General features: G+C 49.5%; 3 protein-coding genes across 3 annotated transcripts; 1 reads left to right on the top strand and 2 right to left on the bottom strand.

The window, feature by feature from the left end:
- Positions 1-352: 352 nt before the first annotated feature.
- Positions 353-6072, bottom strand: chsE (chitin synthase class Va; the record flags this gene model as incomplete). Its single annotated transcript, XM_057255802.1, has 4 exons — positions 353-384; positions 436-5660; positions 5713-5901; positions 5963-6072. The coding sequence occupies 4 exons, from the start codon at positions 6070-6072 to the stop codon at positions 353-355; spliced, it is 5556 nt and encodes a 1851-aa protein (XP_057109664.1).
- Positions 6073-8076: 2004 nt separating this feature from the next.
- Positions 8077-13530, top strand: csmB (putative chitin synthase; the record flags this gene model as incomplete). The annotated part of the gene is made up of 4 exons (XM_057255801.1): positions 8077-8372; positions 8426-12013; positions 12070-13373; positions 13433-13530. The coding sequence occupies 4 exons, from the start codon at positions 8077-8079 to the stop codon at positions 13528-13530; spliced, it is 5286 nt and encodes a 1761-aa protein (XP_057109663.1).
- Positions 13531-14062: 532 nt separating this feature from the next.
- N7479_008106 (glycoside hydrolase family 2 protein) lies at positions 14063-16221 on the bottom strand (the record flags this gene model as incomplete). The annotated part of the gene is made up of 3 exons (XM_057255800.1): positions 14063-14246; positions 14320-14736; positions 14789-16221. The coding sequence occupies 3 exons, from the start codon at positions 16219-16221 to the stop codon at positions 14063-14065; spliced, it is 2034 nt and encodes a 677-aa protein (XP_057109662.1).
- Positions 16222-16655: the final 434 nt, after the last annotated feature.

Genomic DNA, 16655 nt, shown 5'->3' with positions numbered 1-16655 from the left:
TACTCCACTCAGTCAAGGATGTTTCAGAATTGATTAATATGAAACCTACGACGGATCACTCGGAAGACATTCACATGGATAACAAGCCAAACACCAGAGACAAACTCTGGGAATTATCGATTTGAAGGATGCAGATAATATGTAATTTTATGAGGTAGGCGAAATGTTCAAGAAAATCAAGGGCCCAAAGGAAATCGCTGCGCAAAGCTCTCATCCATGCATAAGTTCGCTTGTAAAAAGAAGAAAAATGAAGACACAGGTACAAGAATTAATAACACACGTTGGTCATCCTATGCCCACACCGTAGAAGGACCACGGAAAGCGGAAGGGGTGTAATGAATGGATGGATTGTTCAAAGAACTCCCGATAGAACGGCTTCGGTGGCTGCATATCTGTTAGCTGTGTCCCTTAAATATCGAGTAAATCATGACTTACCAGAATTGATGTATGGCCGCTTGGCGTCCAGGTTGACATCGAATCTCCTTTCAAGCTCTTGCTTGACGGTCTTCTTCGAGACCTTCATCAAGTCTGCAGTCGCCAAAATCTTGCGGATCTCTTCGAGAATCTCATCATCAGGAGGTAGATGGCTGAGGTCTTCCATGCCAAAGTTGCTCATCATTTCAGATGGGGCCGCCGAGTAACGAATGCCACTGCCGTTTCCAAGAGGCAACTCGAGCTGCGAGACCGGGCGCGAGCCGGTATGATACCCATACTCTGACTGTGCGAATGGAGGCGGTCTGGTGCCATAGGAGTGTGCAGAGAATTCAGATCGGTCATCGCGCGAAGTTTGGGATTCCCACAGCTCTGCTTGGTAGTCTTCCCAGATTTTCTTGGGAATGGAGTCGGGGTCGAATTTGCCTTCGTCGGAAATGACAACCTTGCGACCTTTCTCTCCGGTGATAATACGCGTATTACCCCAGGAGAAGTCGTCCATGTGCCAGAAGGAGTACAGTGGCAGAGCAAGAGAAAAGATTGGAATGGCTAGGAGGTAGATCAACATCCAGCCAATCATTTCCCACTTGCGTCTGATGAGGAAGATCAAGGCCTGTAGGCCGTAGATGACACCAAGAAGAATGAAAGATGTGATAGGCAGCACATCTGGCTCACTAACACACCAATAGATCAGGTAAGCGATATAGGCAACTGTGACTGGCTGAATGACAGTCATGAGCAAATCGGTGAGCACAATAAATCGCATACTGAAACAGCAGAAACCACACAGTTGTTGCAGCGGAATCAACTCCATCAAGTTGTGAACGGTAGAATTAATCCATCTACGGCGCTGGGAAAGGAAGACAGCAAAGCTTTCTGGTGCGACTGTCCAGGCATGACACCTGAAGATGTACTTTGTCTTGAACTTCGGGTGATGCTTGATGAGCAGCGTTGTCAAGTAGCGATCTTCACCGAGATGTAGTAGATTTTTCATGTGGAGTGTATCGACCCGGATTTCCGAGTATGCATCGACCACGGCCTTGCTGACAAAGAGAGGCGTTCCATTCTCCGCTGTGCGGATACGGTACATGGTGAAACAACCGGGCAAGCAAGTGACGGATCCGAACAAACTTTCAAACGCCTTGGTCAGGTTGTGAGAGATGTAATATTCATAAACCTGGATCATTGTCACGATGGAGGTCTTGGCGTTAGACAAAGATGTCTCTCCGCAGCAGCCAATGAGACGTGTATCAGAGAGGAATGCCGAAACAAAACGCGTGGCGGCATCAGGCGCTACCATGGTATCAGCGTCGACCTGTAGAATATACTCGTAGAATTGCGGGTTGACGCCAATAATGTTCCGGATATGATGGTGCATCTCGAGCTCCATGGGGCTCATGGGTAGATTGTAGTGGACACGGTTGAGGAAGCGCATAAGAACCATCTGGGAATCACGTTTTCCGCGGTTACCAGGACGAGACACTTCAGAAGGCTTGCCAACTTTTACAACGACCAGGAAGGGAACGATGTGGCCCTGGACTTCGTACAGACCAGAATAGAGCTTTGCCATGTTGTGTTGCTTCATACCTTCGCCCAGACTCTCGAAGCTGAGCGGTTCAGGATCCACAGATTCGGGGACACCCAAGATGTCAAGGACGATTCGGGGAGTCGGACGATCGTTGCCCTGACCGATAATCATACCATCACAGATGACGAGAAGTAGTTTGCGCTTGTCATCATAGCGCATGCGAGCCATCGAGTCCATAGCACGACGCAATGACTCTTCGTCCTCGGTATACACAGGGACTTGACAAATGATGAACTTGTCCAAGTTCTCCGGAAGGCTCTTCTTTCCGAATTGCAACGCAGCCAAAAACTTGAAGCCAATAATGGAAACAAGCATGATCGAAATCGCGAGAATGAAGTATCGCGCAAACTGACAGCGAACTGAGTCTCGAGTGTCGACCTTGCCAATGAAGAACAGGTTGTCAAGGCAAAGTTGCATACGGGCCCTGAGTGCTGTGTCGAAATTCAAGCCATCCCAATACTTAGTCACATCATCACCGGCCTTTCCCTGGAAGATATTGACAAGCAGAGGGCTCATGTAATCAGTATTAACATTGCTAGTGCCGTTCTTCCCGGCCGGAAGGCGTGGTACTCGGGGCCCAGCAATATAATGAGTCAGGTCATAGATCTTGCCGTTGATACTTGCAACATTCCTGGAATCGTCCGTGGCCAGCTTCTTGATTGCCTTTGAAGTATAACCAACGTAACCTTTCTTGTAATTCGAGCGCAACATTAACATTTGCTCATAGAACCAATCGGGCCGGGAATCGTTGGTCCAAGAGCGGAAATCATGGTACTTGGCATTGATATCAAAGGTGGAGCTGGAGCGTGTGACTGCGGAATCATTCAGATTTGATCGATAGTCCAATGGTACGCTGGGATCCACGCGCCCAGAGACACCCTGACATAAAGCCGAGACTTGAATAGGGAAAAGATTTGTAGCGTCAGTGCCTGCATAGTTCTTAAGCGACTTCTGGGGTACGATGTTAGGGTAGTGGAATGGCATGAAATCTCCTAGGTTGAAAACCACACCTCGAATAGCAATGTAAGAATCTGCATCGCCGTTGCCATTCTTACCACTGAGTTCTGCCGTGTTGTAAACATCCTGGGTTGGACAAACCACTCCAGGAAAGCCAACAATCATGAAAACGGCTACACCACAGGCAAACCAAATGATCATGTTGATAGCGAGCTTTTCACGCCATGCAGTCCGCACATCCTTGCGCTTCATTCGCCCAATGAAGCGGATCATGAAATCGGGGATGAAGAACGTGAGGAGATAGACCAGGAACATCCAACGACGACGACCCGCAGACGTCGGAACTTCGTCGACCTCCTCCATTTTCTTTTCATTGTTTTTCTCAAGCATTTGCTCTTTAGTGTCAAGATTCTTGAACATATCACCAGAGTTGAATGCGGAACCTCCGGCATCAGAGCGCCCGTCCATTTCGCGACTACCGAAGTAACCTTGTTTGGGATCATCTCCATAGATAAAAGCACCTGGAGACTGTTCGGTGGGGCTGAGAAGTCGGACTTTGGAGTCTGGGTTTCCACCAGCGGTCTGGAAGCCATCGCTTTCATCAGCACCGTAGGATGGTACCACGCGCTCGCCCACTTTGGCGATATCGGCCCAGCATCGTTCGCTCAGGAAAACACCGGTGCTACCAACACGAGCTTCGTTACCAGGCCAACGTTTTTCATCGAGAACAACCTCAGACTTTTCACGGTCACTTCCAACCACAACATTCCCAATGTCAGCTAGTCCAAGGAACTCTCCGAATGGAAGGAAGACACTGTAATCAGCGTTCCGCAGCCGCGAGCTGATTTCGGCGATGCCGAATGTTTGGACCTGCATCCGCACACATTTGCTGTCAAACTGGTTGGCAATGCGACGATCATTGGGCTTGAGACAGATGACGAAATAGGGATTGAGGTTCGAGGAGCTCAGGCATTTGTTCACAATTTCCAGGCCAGAGAGGAACTGGCCGGCGGCTCCCTGGGCCGGCCCGGAAGGCATTCCGCTCTTCCGACCATTGGCTCGCTTTGATCCTGCAATTTGGCTTTCGTGTTCATCGCCATCCTCACTTTCGGGATGGGCACTTGGGGCAGCGAAACGGGATGGGGGCCCGGTCTTGCGCCTAGCCATGCTAGGCATCCGAAGTGGCTTTGAACTCACCTGAGCCTGCATGATGGCAGTTTTCTCCTGGGGGTGGGATACGGTCTGCAGAGCTTCTTGATGGAACAATTCACGTACAAAGTCACTCCGGGTCGAGCGCATCAGGTTCATCAAATCTCCTGAAATAACTTCTCCGTTCTCCTCGAGCAGGCCGGTCGTAGAGTAGTCCACCTCGCCGGCGAAATGCTTGACGGTGAACGCACTCCGGGTCTGAGACATATAGCCACTTGATCCACTGGTGCCACCCACAGAGATGGAGGGGTTCTTGTTCTCAAAGCGCTTTCGCACGCTGTCCAGGAACTGTGCATCGGATCTTCCGCGCCGGGTTTGGTCATCCAGAATGCTCAACAGACCGTTGCCATGCTTCAGCAGACCACGCACGGTATCCGTGTTATCGAAGTAGCTTGTCGCAGCCACTGTGATCTCCTCGCGATCCAGGATATCTGCTTTGTGGTCGAAGAATGACTGAAGGCAGTAGTTATAGAGCGATTCTGTTGCGGCATTGCAGAGAAGCTGATCGAGAGTAGACCCTGTGGAAGATGCTTGAGCAAAACCGGGGAAATCCACAATGGAGATGGTATTAGCGACACTGTCCTCAGCTGCACAGAGCCTTTGATTCACGGTTTCAATGACGTAGGTCACTAAGAGAGAATAGATGGTACGTGCAAATGCATCAGCATTCTCTCGCGCTCCCTTCGGATCGAGCATGACCGTCACCCGCTCGCGGTGGATCGTCTTTGTCCGGTAACCAAGGCTGTTTTCCAGAGCATCAACACTAAGACCCAAGAACGCGGCGACATTATCGAGGACCTCCTTGTTCTTGACTACCGTCACAAGCTCACCACCCTCGTGAGAATAGCCACCACTTTCTTCTGCGCCAGTGGTGGTAGACTGGCCCGTGGCGAATTCGAGTTGCCCAATGTGCAGGATACTGGCCAGGATCTGACAGATCTCGGCGATTTCGCCCCGGGAAAATTCCAACTTCCGCAGCGCGGTTTTGAAATGCTGGAAGCCCTCAGCATCATTGATTCCGACCTTGAGCTGAGTTGGATGACCGAGATAGCGCCAGCGTTTGTGGCTAACAGTTCCTCCGGACAGCCTGCTACCAGCAGTTTGAACATTGATGTGATTCTCAAATCCCAGGTGTGACTTCTCTGCCGCACTTGTTCCAGATAACAAATAGTACAGCGCATGGAAGCTTCGCTCTCCCGTGGGCACGGAAGAAATGCGGCTACGCTCCAATCGGTAGTCAATGATCTTACCACCAATCAGGGTGGGATTTACAGAGGATGATCCATCATATTGAAGCTCAAGGAAGAGACCAGCTTTTGAAGCAGTGGGTGTAGTGACGGATTTGGTGGTTGTGAGAGTGTCGAAGACAAAAGCGGCATATGAGAGTTTAGATGAGAGCGGGGTTGATGAAAAGGATAAGAATGAAGACAGCAAGTGCGAACGAAGGGTGGTTTTTCCAGATCCGCTCTCTCCTCTGTAATCGGACGTTAGATATAGGTTTTATATAGAGGGTTGATTCAGCTTACAAGAAAACAACGGCTTGGTTCTCAGCACGTGCACCCAGACGGGTGAAAGCGCGACGTGCGAGATCTTCAGCTTCGCCCGCCGCACTTCCCTCTTTTCCGCCATCGGGTCCTTTAGTCGCCGATGAATACGTATTCAGAGCAATGAGGGCCTGAGATGACAGATGGGCAGTTGGTAATCCCACATGAAACCTAAGATACACGTTAGCGATGCCCAGATTCTACTTGTAAACAGGGTCAGGGATCTTCATACCGGCTGGCGAGATGAGCCGTGAGATGTGTATCAGACTGCAGGTGGGCGGGCAATGAGGGGAGTGATGGCTGAGCGTGTGCCGGGCCACTCCCGGAGAAGGTATTGACCATATTTGGGTTCCCTCAATTGAGATCTCGAGGGCGTGAACGAGTGTATGAGGGGCAATCGGAAAAGCCAAGTATCGTCGGAGCGAGGGGCTTAGGAAGCCTCGCAATGACGGAATGAACGTGGAGCGAAACCAACAAGGAATGCCTTGTAGACTTGGCGGTTGAAAGACCCCTAGCAACAAATCGAGATCGCACGCATCGGTGTGCTGAGTGGGGAAGCTTCGAGGAGGTTGTGATTTTGGGGGGTACAATGGGCGAAAGTATAGGGTGAACGAGTGGCGGAGAGACAAAAAAAAAACGAAGCAGAAGCAGAAGCAGAAGCAGAAAATCAGAGGCCAAGATTGCAAGATCACAAAGGGAAAAAAAAGCAACAAATCGATAAGAGGTCGGGGATGTGTATTGTCCAATACAACACAAATTACTAGCTCGGTCGCTAAGAATAGGTGAACCTCGGCCATACTTGGGGATAATAACATAGTGTATTATTGAATATTTAATATTTAATTCCGTTCGGCTTCATTGGATGTGTCTCGGATGGAATCCACTAAAGCTGATAGTCTTTTCCACATAGGTTCTATTACAACATAGAGAGAGATATTTACCGAGTACAGAATCAGGAGAAGGATAATATATGTACGGAGTACTCCGTAGTGTAGAAAGAGCTGGGAAATACAAAGGGGGAAGATAAAAAATCGAAAACAAACACTTTGCAAAAAAGAACCTGTTTTTTTTAATGTTTTCTTTTAATACAAACAGTCTCATGTTAAGAGATCTCCACTATTACAGAGCTACATATGTACATCTTTGTACTACGGAGTACTACAATTAGCAGTCCTATATGCAAAGTGCAAAGTGCATTGACAGGTTACAGGTCCAGAGCTAGAACACGTCAACTTTTTTATATTTTCGTCAAATATTGACCTCCTTACAAGCAATCTGCATATCAAAAACTCTGACAATATCTGAAACTAGGGGCACTTCTCGGGCTAAGAGAGTGGCCCGACATTCTTGCGGCTATGAATAGGCCAGTAAGTAGACAAAGCTAGTAAAGGTGGCACACAGTGTGGGTCAAGTCTCCGATCATACAGTGGCGAAACTGGTCATCTGTCAGGGAAAACTAAGTGTGAGACATCCCAAATATAGTGCATACAACATATGTACAAAGTACATACACAAAAAATGTTATTAATACTATTAATACTATGTATAGTACTACTCCGTACTAATAACTAGTACTAATAACTTGTACTAATAGTACTAATAGTACTAATAGCACTAACAGTAAATTAAATACACATACTAAAGAAATACAGTAGTGTACTCCGTACTCCATTCTATCATTCTACGGGGTTCTGGATCCATGTCTATCTAATCTATTTTTAATTGGTCGGAACTTATCAAACACACCCGTGGACCTCTCGGGAACAGCCCATCAGGGTGAAAGAGCAACAAAACCATCAGGGTTGCAAAATTACAAAGCAAAAAGTGTCTTGCAAATTACAGAGTTAGAATAAAATCTAGGATACCAAAAAAAACATTTGAAATCAGGCATTGAGGCCTTGAATCGTATTGTTTTGTTCAGTAAGACCAGAAAAAGAAATTCTAAAAGCTTAACTGTTTACATCAATTGATAGCAACTAACTGCGAAGTCGAGACGATCGTCAGGATCGACGGTATTTTTCGATACCCCGTAATTTTCAACTCCATCGATTTCTTTCTCCCCACGCTTAACTTCTTTTCAGCTGTTTTGTCTTCTTCCTCAAACCATTCAGGAGTTCCGTCTCCAGTCACTCGCTCAATTATCCAAATCCTTGATCGTTCAACCTTGGTCTATTCTCAAGCCAAACTCTCTTACAACCTCTACACGCCGACTCTCACTTACATTTAGCGAGACAAGTGATCAACACGAAAGAAAAAAGAGAATACCCTCATGCGGTTGTGATAACGAATAGGCCAGGCATCGTTTCTCGCCGTTAACATCGTTGACCCTCTGACCTCACGTTCGTCATGTCGAACCGTCATTCGGTTTTCTCCACGCAATCCACGGGTCTCTCGGCCGGACCCAGATCACAACATGGAACTCAGGTCTCAACCACAACATTATTGAATGCCCTTCATTCTTTTTATACTGCCGGTCAACCATATCAACTAGACTCAGCCACGAGTTTGGTTGTGAATACATGGGTGACTGCAGCAACCACTTTACCCGATGGGCGAACTGGCGCCACGGTCGACCGTGACCTAGCTATCAGAGCTTGGGAACATGCCCGACGCCGGGCCGAGGATGGTTGTGTTGTTCTAGGGTATGTTGAAAAAGTGCGTTTATTTGAAGACCATAAGTGCTGACATAGATTAGTGCTCTCCATCAATCCACGCCCTCGTTGCTCGAGCCTTTCCTCACGGCGATCCCGGTGGAAACACCCGAGGTAGCTCTAATCGCGCTCTCCGCTCTACGACCCTTCCTCACTGCTGTCACCTCCTTCAATCCCTCCTACTCTCTTCATTCGGCATTGGCCGCCACTTTTACCTTATCTTTGCAAGGATCTGTCGTTGGCCTCTCATTCGCCTTGTCCACCTCGGGCATCAATGTGCGCAAGGGTCTTCTAGACATCCAGCCTGATACCGGCTACCGTGCATTTGATGCCTTCTACTATCTCCTCACCTCTACATCGACAGCTGCCGAGCGTGAATTCTTAGACTTGAAAGACCCCGCTGCGTATACCTTGCTCAACCGATCAAAGACATACGATCCTCCACACTATCTACCCACAGCCGACGATGCCGCTGCAGCAGAAGACTTCCGTGCTTCCTTGAAAGCGATTGGCATCAAAGGTGCCGCTCAGCGAGGTTTGCTGTCAGTTCTTGCTGGGCTCCTTAAGCTCGGCAATGCAGTCGGGTTCGAGGTGGACCAGGAAGATCTAGAAGAGGTCTGTGAGGATGCTGGCGGCCTTCTGGGAATTGATCCAGAAATCCTTCTTCACAAATGCTCCACTGACGACCGGGAAGCGTTGATCGCCGGGATCTACGAGGCGCTGGTCGATTGGGTCATCAGCAAAGCAAATGAAGCCATCGCAGCTGATATTCAGCTTGCATTGGAAAATGATTCTAGCAACGGGGGTGGTGCAGCACAATGGTCAAACGATGACACAGTCAACCTGACTGTTATCGATATTCCACGACCGGCTCTCGGTAAAGCGATCATGATGAGAGGCATCTTCGATGATAGTCTCGGTCTAAACGCTGAAATGAAGGACGATGGAATTCCTCTCCCGTCCATTGGGGCTTCTGTCATTAGCGAAATGAACTCCGCAGTGGCCCAAGTTGAACCAGACCTCAATATCCTTACAGGCCTTGCCGGGCGAGAACGCGAACACGATCTCGACAAACGACAGGGGGTACTGGAAAAGGTTGGTGTTGAACTTGAGATTGACGCGTTCCTCCGACGCATCCTATTCCCCATTGATACCGAAGGTATCTCTGTGGGGAAACGCGGCCGATTCGATCTTCCCAACACTCTTAACAGTAGCCGCGTCTGGTACCACCTCTCCCTCCATCCGACTGATGACATGCCCGAGCAGCTCGCATCATTTGCACCAACGGCATGGTCTGCGGGTGCAGTCTCTCGCCAATTGCGAGACTGGCGACTCCCAGAATGGGCTAACCGCCGTTTGAAGCAACTCGATTTCACCGCTGACTTCGATGTGGAAGAGTTTGTCGGTCGGTATGCGCGTCTCGGTTGCGCCGAAGGCCAAGATGGTGTTGAGAACTGGATCATTGAGAGAGGCTGGAGCAATGGCGATGCTGTTGTCGGTGAACAGCGCGTATGGATGCGCGAGGGGGCATGGTGGGAAGCAGAGAGTATGCTGGATCTCAAGCCAGACGAAACTCACGTGGATCCCTTCATGTACGGCCCTGCGTTGTACGAGCCCGGCTTCACCCCAGATGGCACTGCCGTCCAGGAAAACTCTAATCTTCTTGGTATGCCACCTGGCGGCGCCATAGCCCCGAGTGTGATGGGCGGTGCCAAATCCATCGCCCCCAGTGCACCATTCACCAACGCTGCCAATACCGGTGACTACGGGCTGGGCCGGAAAGGTGACGATAAGAAAGGAGACATTGCATACTACGACGAATATGGCCGGTACGTCGGCGAATTCGACCCTGAGTTTGGTGATCCAAAGCACATTGAGAAGAGAACTATCACCTGGAGCCGTCGAGTCTGGGCCGGTTTTGTTTGGGCGATGACCTTCTGGATTCCTTCCTTCGTGCTTCGATATGTTGGCCGCATGAAGCGCCCGGATGTCCGCCTGGCCTGGCGAGAAAAGGTCGTCCTTGTGTCCTTGATTCTGCTCTTCAACGGAATTGTCTGCTTCTATATCATCGCTTTTGGTGACCTTCTCTGTCCCAACAAGGACAAAGCCTGGAATCAGAGGGAGGTCAGTTGGCACACAGAGGATAAGAACTTCTTTGTCGGTATCCACGGCCGTGTCTACGATATCAGCAAGTTCTGGCGCACGCAGCACAGTGACATGACTGGATTCGATACAACCACTGACAACATGCGTCCATTTGGAGGGCAGATATTAGATGCCTACTTTCCCCCTCCACTTACCCGGTATTGTTCTAAATATGTCAAAGACGATACGATTGTCCTGATGCACAACAACACAGACGCTATCACCGATCCTACGGCTGAACACAAAACAGGGAAACTGTCATTAAGCCCCACATCTGCACTCCACCAGAATACCTGGTATGAAAATAAATTCTTGCCAAAGATTGGTACATACTACAAGGGTGACCTGGTTTGGACAAGAAATACCATCAAGGAGCAGGCCGACTCAGATTCTCGCTACTGGATCATCAAGGACCAAAAGGTGTATGACTTGACGGACTACTTCTATACACTAAAAACAAGAGACAACCTCGACCAATTCAATTGGCTGCCGAGCGCTGTGACTGATCTCTTCAAAAACAACATGGGCGAAGATGTCACCGACCTATGGAAGGACACAGTGGACTTCAGGGATGCTCAGACGTGTCTTGACTTTGTCTTCTATGTCGGCAAAGTTGATTTCCGTGAAAGCGCACGATGCACAGTCAACAACTGGATCCTGCTCAGCTTCACTGTTCTCATCTGCGCTGTTATCCTTGTCAAATTCTTGGCAGCTCTGCAGCTGGGATCCAAACGTCGGCCCACGCCTCAGGACAAGTTCGTCATCTGCATGGTTCCTGCATATACTGAGGGCGAGAACGATCTTCGGAAGGGTCTTGATTCTCTGACTGCCTTGCAGTACGACAACAAGAGAAAGCTGATCTTTGTCATCTGTGATGGTATGATTGTTGGTGGCGGAAATGACCGCCCCACACCCAAGATCGTTCTGGACATTCTTGGGGTTGATCCTAAGATGGACCCGCCGGCACTCCCATGCAAATCCCTTGGTCAAGGTAGCGAACAGCTGAACTATGGCAAGGTTTACTCTGGACTCTATGAGTATGAAGGCAATGTCGTGCCTTACATTGTGGTCGTGAAGGTTGGCAAGGAATCCGAGCAGCGTAAATCCAAACCTGGCAATCGTGGTAAGCGAGACACGCAGGTCCTTCTTATGCAATTCTTGAACCGCGTGCACCACCGTTCGCCTATGTCACCCCTTGAACTCGAAATGTTCCACCAAATCAACAACGTCATCGGTGTGGATCCAGAGCTGTACGAGTACTGTCTCATGGTCGACGCCGATACCACTGTTAGGGAGGATTCTCTGAATCGATTGGTCGCTGCGTGTGCAGCCGATGCCAAGATTGCCGGCATTTGCGGCGAGACCAGTCTTCAGAACGAGGAACGCAGTTGGTGGACGATGATTCAGGTTTACGAATACTACATTTCCCATCATCTGGCTAAGGCATTTGAATCGCTCTTCGGCAGTGTTACTTGTCTTCCTGGATGGTAAGTCCCTATATACATCTTTCTCTCACAAACAATCCGATACTAACAATGCCCAGTTTCACCATGTATCGCCTTCGAACTGCAGACAAAGGACGTCCTCTGATCATCTCGGACAAAGTCATTCAAGATTACGCCGACAATGATGTTGACACCCTCCACAAGAAGAATCTCCTCTCTCTTGGTGAGGATCGTTACCTGACAACCATCATGACCAAACACTTCCCATCGATGTCATACAAGTTTATTCCTGATGCCTATGCAAGCACAGCAGCCCCTGAGACCTGGAGTGTGCTCATGTCGCAGAGACGTCGCTGGATCAACTCCACAATCCACAACCTGGTGGAACTGGCAGCTCTAGAAGATCTCTGCGGTTTCTGTTGTTTCAGTATGCGTTTCGTCGTTCTCGTCGATCTCATAGGAACACTCATTCTTCCTGCGACCTGCGTATACCTCACCTACCTGATCTACCTAATTGCGAGCAACACAGGTCCCTTCCCTATGATTTCGATTATCATGTTGGCTGGTGTGTATGGTCTGCAAGCAATCATTTTCATTGTCAAACGGCAGTGGCAACACATTGGATGGATGATCATTTACCTTCTTGCGTATCCGATCTACAACTTCATCTTGCCGCTCTATGCCTTCTGGAAACAAGACGATTTCACATGGGGTAACACCCGTGTTGTCATTGGCGAGAAAGGTGACAAGCGAGTCATCGCCGTGGAAGATGAGCCCTTCGAGCCACGCAGCATTCCACTCCAGCGCTGGGATGACTACGCCATGGCCAATAACCTTCCTGGCCGCCGCGGCGATCTCAGCGCCAGCCAGGAGAAGGTCTACGCCACCGGCCGGTACGACGACATGGCCATGGAAATGGATGACATGCACTCGCAGTACTCATCCGTCAAGCCAGCCTCCACCATTCTAACCGGATTCCCGGGCCAGGGCCGCCACCCATACATGCCCCCGCAGTCGCCCGCACCTTTCCTTGGCGGCAACGTCCCCGGTAACCGCAACTCGCACATGTCAAACTTGTCCCGCTACACGGACATGCCACAGATGAGCGGTCCAATGGGTGGCCACTCTGCCCAGGCTTCCCGGCACATGTCTATGGGTGGCCTCAGCGCCTACCAGGACAATCAGATGACATCGAGCAGACACAGCCTCGGTATGATGCGGAGCAGCGATAACCTCCTCGGCGCTACTGGCTCTCGCAGCCCCTTGCCTCAGTACCCTTCTCGACCCGCCAGTACTGCCTTTGATTTCCGTGCTGGCAATGGACCCGATGAGGCTGCCATCACCGAGGCAATTCGCACCTGTCTGGCCGAGGTTGATCTAGATACTGTTACCAAAAAGCAGGGTAAGTTCCTAACTCAATCTCAATAATACCTATACGGTTTGCTAACCTTAGCCTAATAGTCCGCGTTCTTGTCGAACAACGCCTGCAAACCTCCCTCACGGGTGATAAGCGAGCCTTCCTGGACCGACAGATCGACCAGGAATTGGCTAACATGTGATAATCCTACTTGTAATATGCATTTTGCATCATCCCTGCACCTATCTAGTACATTTCTTTTTACTTCTTTATATGGGGTCTCGGCATCTCTGGAGTTTTTGAGGTTTTGGGACTTTCTTTTTCGAGCACAGCATCCAGCGTCGTGGTCTTTGAGCTATTCCGCTCTTTAGTCTTCACTTAATGAGATATTTTCTTCTTGCCCAGTGACAATAATATATGTTATGACGATGTTGAATTCAGGCCTTACGTATCGTATCGTAGGAGTGGGGCTTGATCATAACCCGAAAATATATCGAGTGCATACACATGTGTAGATATCGACAGAGCGCTACATCTTCGTCTCTCAGCCTAACCAGATGAACGTTTTAAACTCTATTGTATATTCTGTGGGAAAATATCAATTGCAGTTCAGCGCTCAACATTATAGATTAGAATTACCCAACATAATGATGTCTTTTGCGGGTGAGTATGTATGGTTTTGAAGTTATCATGTCACCGGATATCCCTCAAATCCACAATAACCATTCCTGGACCTAACGATGCACAACATGCTTATACTGATCCAGCAGCTTCTTAAAGCCCTTCGAGTGATGAGACGTGACATGATGGTAATAATGGTCCCTCGCAGCATCCATAATTGCCTTCACCTTCTCCGCAGGAACCTTCTCTTTACGATCATAGGTATATAGACCATTCACCTCTTGCTCAATATCACACCTAGATTAGAGAAAATTCTCATATTAGCAGAAATTCGCAGATCCCAACCCCAAAAGCCAAGAATGCAACATACAACTGAGTCCAGACAAGCCCACAAATATGTCCTGGTCTCACAACCGCCATAACCAACTTCTCAAACCGAACCAAGAAATCTGCCGGGTCACTCGCAGTCGTATAACCCCAGTCCCGCTCCCCGGCGGCAGCAGAGTTCTTAGGCGGTGCGATATTAACACCGCCGAACTCGGTGCAGATCACCGGTGCACCAGGCGTATGCCGGGCACCTTTGTCGACGATCGTTGAACCAAGTAGTCCCGAGTAGATTGGTTTGGTGAAAACCTCGTGTCCACCTTTCGGTTCGAGGATCCCTGATATGCTAGTGCATGCTCCACCAAGCTCGGCTGAGTCTCTGTAGTCGTGGAAAGTCGTAAGGTCTGTTTTGACGTGTTCCCAACCGCAATTGTCGTTGATTGGCCTGCTAGGGTCGAGGTCCCTGTGTTTTTGTGTTAGCTAGCTCATTTATTTCCTCTTGGCAGCGTGGACACGTAGACAATGCGCCACCGGGTGGGCCATACTTGGTCAAGTAGTACAGAGCGCGAACATGATTGCGCTGCTCGATATTGTCCTTTAAAGCAGATACACCCCAGGACTCATTAATTGGCGTCCAGGTGATCACTGATGGGTGGTTGATATCTCTCTTCACGGCTTCGGTCCACTCGTTAGTAAACCGCTCAATGTAGTTAGAGTCGAACTCGTAGGCATTTGCCATCTCGCCCCAGACGAGGAAGCCCATCCGGTCCGCCCAGTAGTAGAAGCGCGGGTCTTCGACTTTCTGGTGCTTGCGGCATCCATTGAACCCAAGTTTCTGCGCTAGCTCGATATCCGTCCTCAAAGCCTCTGAAGAAGGAGGTGTCATGCCCGTTCCAGGCCAGTATCCCTGGTCCAGGAATAGCATCTGGAAATACGGCTTTCCGTTCAGCCGGAATGTTCCGTCGCCGGTTTGCCAGGATAGACTACGCATGCCGGTCGTAGTCTGGACCTCATCAACAAGAAGGCCTGCCCCATCAAACAGCCGAAGCGTAATATCATAGAGAATGGGATGCTCTGGCGCCCAGAGCGCAACACCCCGACTCCAGGCTCCATCAACATCAAACAGCTGCTGGTTCGCTGCCTTCAACTTCGCAATCGCAGCCTCAGGGACTTTCATACTCAAATCAAGTGCAATGAAAAATTTATCCCGCGGAACCTCACCGTCCACCTTCGCAACACTTACTCCTGCAAGCGATGCCTCAACCTCGACCTTCGCCACACTTCCAGCCCGACGTCCGGCAACTTGAATCTTTGCATGCAACTTCCTGCCCTCGATATCATTAGAACGAAGCACGGTGCCTCCACTCCCACATAGCAGCCGCATAGCAGGAACGCTCTCCAACCAAACAGAAAGCCAGATACCCCCGCTGGGCGTGTAGAAGATACTCTCCGGAACAGGTCCCCAGAACTGCTTACCACGCGGCTGGGTCAAGTCATAAGGTGAATCTCTAACGCGGAGAGTGAGACGAGCTTCGGTAGCGCCTTCGGCCAGGGCGTCGGAGACGTCTATATCGAATGGCACATGTCCGCCACGGTGTCCGCCGACAAGGACACCGTCCACCCAGACGGAGCACTCGTAATCGACAGCGCCGAAGCGGAGGAGGAGTCTATTTCCCCTTTGCTTTTCATCGGCAGTGCGGATGTCTGTGATGCGTCGCTCGTACCACATTACCTCGTGTGCTTCGATGAGGTTTACCCCCGATGCTGGGGTTTGGAAGGCGTATGGGACTATTATCTGGTGGGAAGATTTCCCTTGCAGGCTTGTTTTGTGCCATTTCGCGAGTAGGCCTTCGTCTTTGTCGTCGAAGGTGAAGGTCCAGGGACCGTCCAAGGTGCCCCAGTTTAGAGGGGTGCGTTGGAAGTCCGGACGGGGGTAGGATATTGCCATTGTGGGTGTTGAGGGAGTTTAGCTATATAGTTCAATGGTATTTTATGGTCCTTTGGGGCATGAATTGGTGATTTGGGGTGTGGGAGAGGAGTAGCGGTGTCTTTACTTCGACCCCGCGTCTATAACGTCACTAGCTGCGGGGAGCATATCGATGTCACTGGAAGCTATCTATGAGGTTCATATTAAGGTTTCAGGTATACTTAGCGCCATATATACTGGCTGCTCAGGTGTTATGCTCAAAGGGTGTCACTATTCTCAAGTATTCCTTCAAAAAACAACTTAGATTGGAGAATATCTTCTAATGGCAAAATCTCATTGATGATTGGGGATATCAAAAGAGTAAAAACATCAACATAAAAGCCCAACTTATCGGAAAACTCCTCTGAAGTCAATGCCAGTTTCTGGTATCAACGAAGACTATCCAATCCCACCCT

Source organism: Penicillium vulpinum (assembly GCF_028829585.1).
Source record: "Penicillium vulpinum strain IBT 29486 chromosome Unknown utg000003l_segment0_segment0, whole genome shotgun sequence".
Classification (NCBI taxonomy): Eukaryota; Fungi; Ascomycota; class Eurotiomycetes; order Eurotiales; family Aspergillaceae; genus Penicillium; species Penicillium vulpinum.
This window is presented reverse-complemented; position numbering and strand designations above follow the sequence as displayed.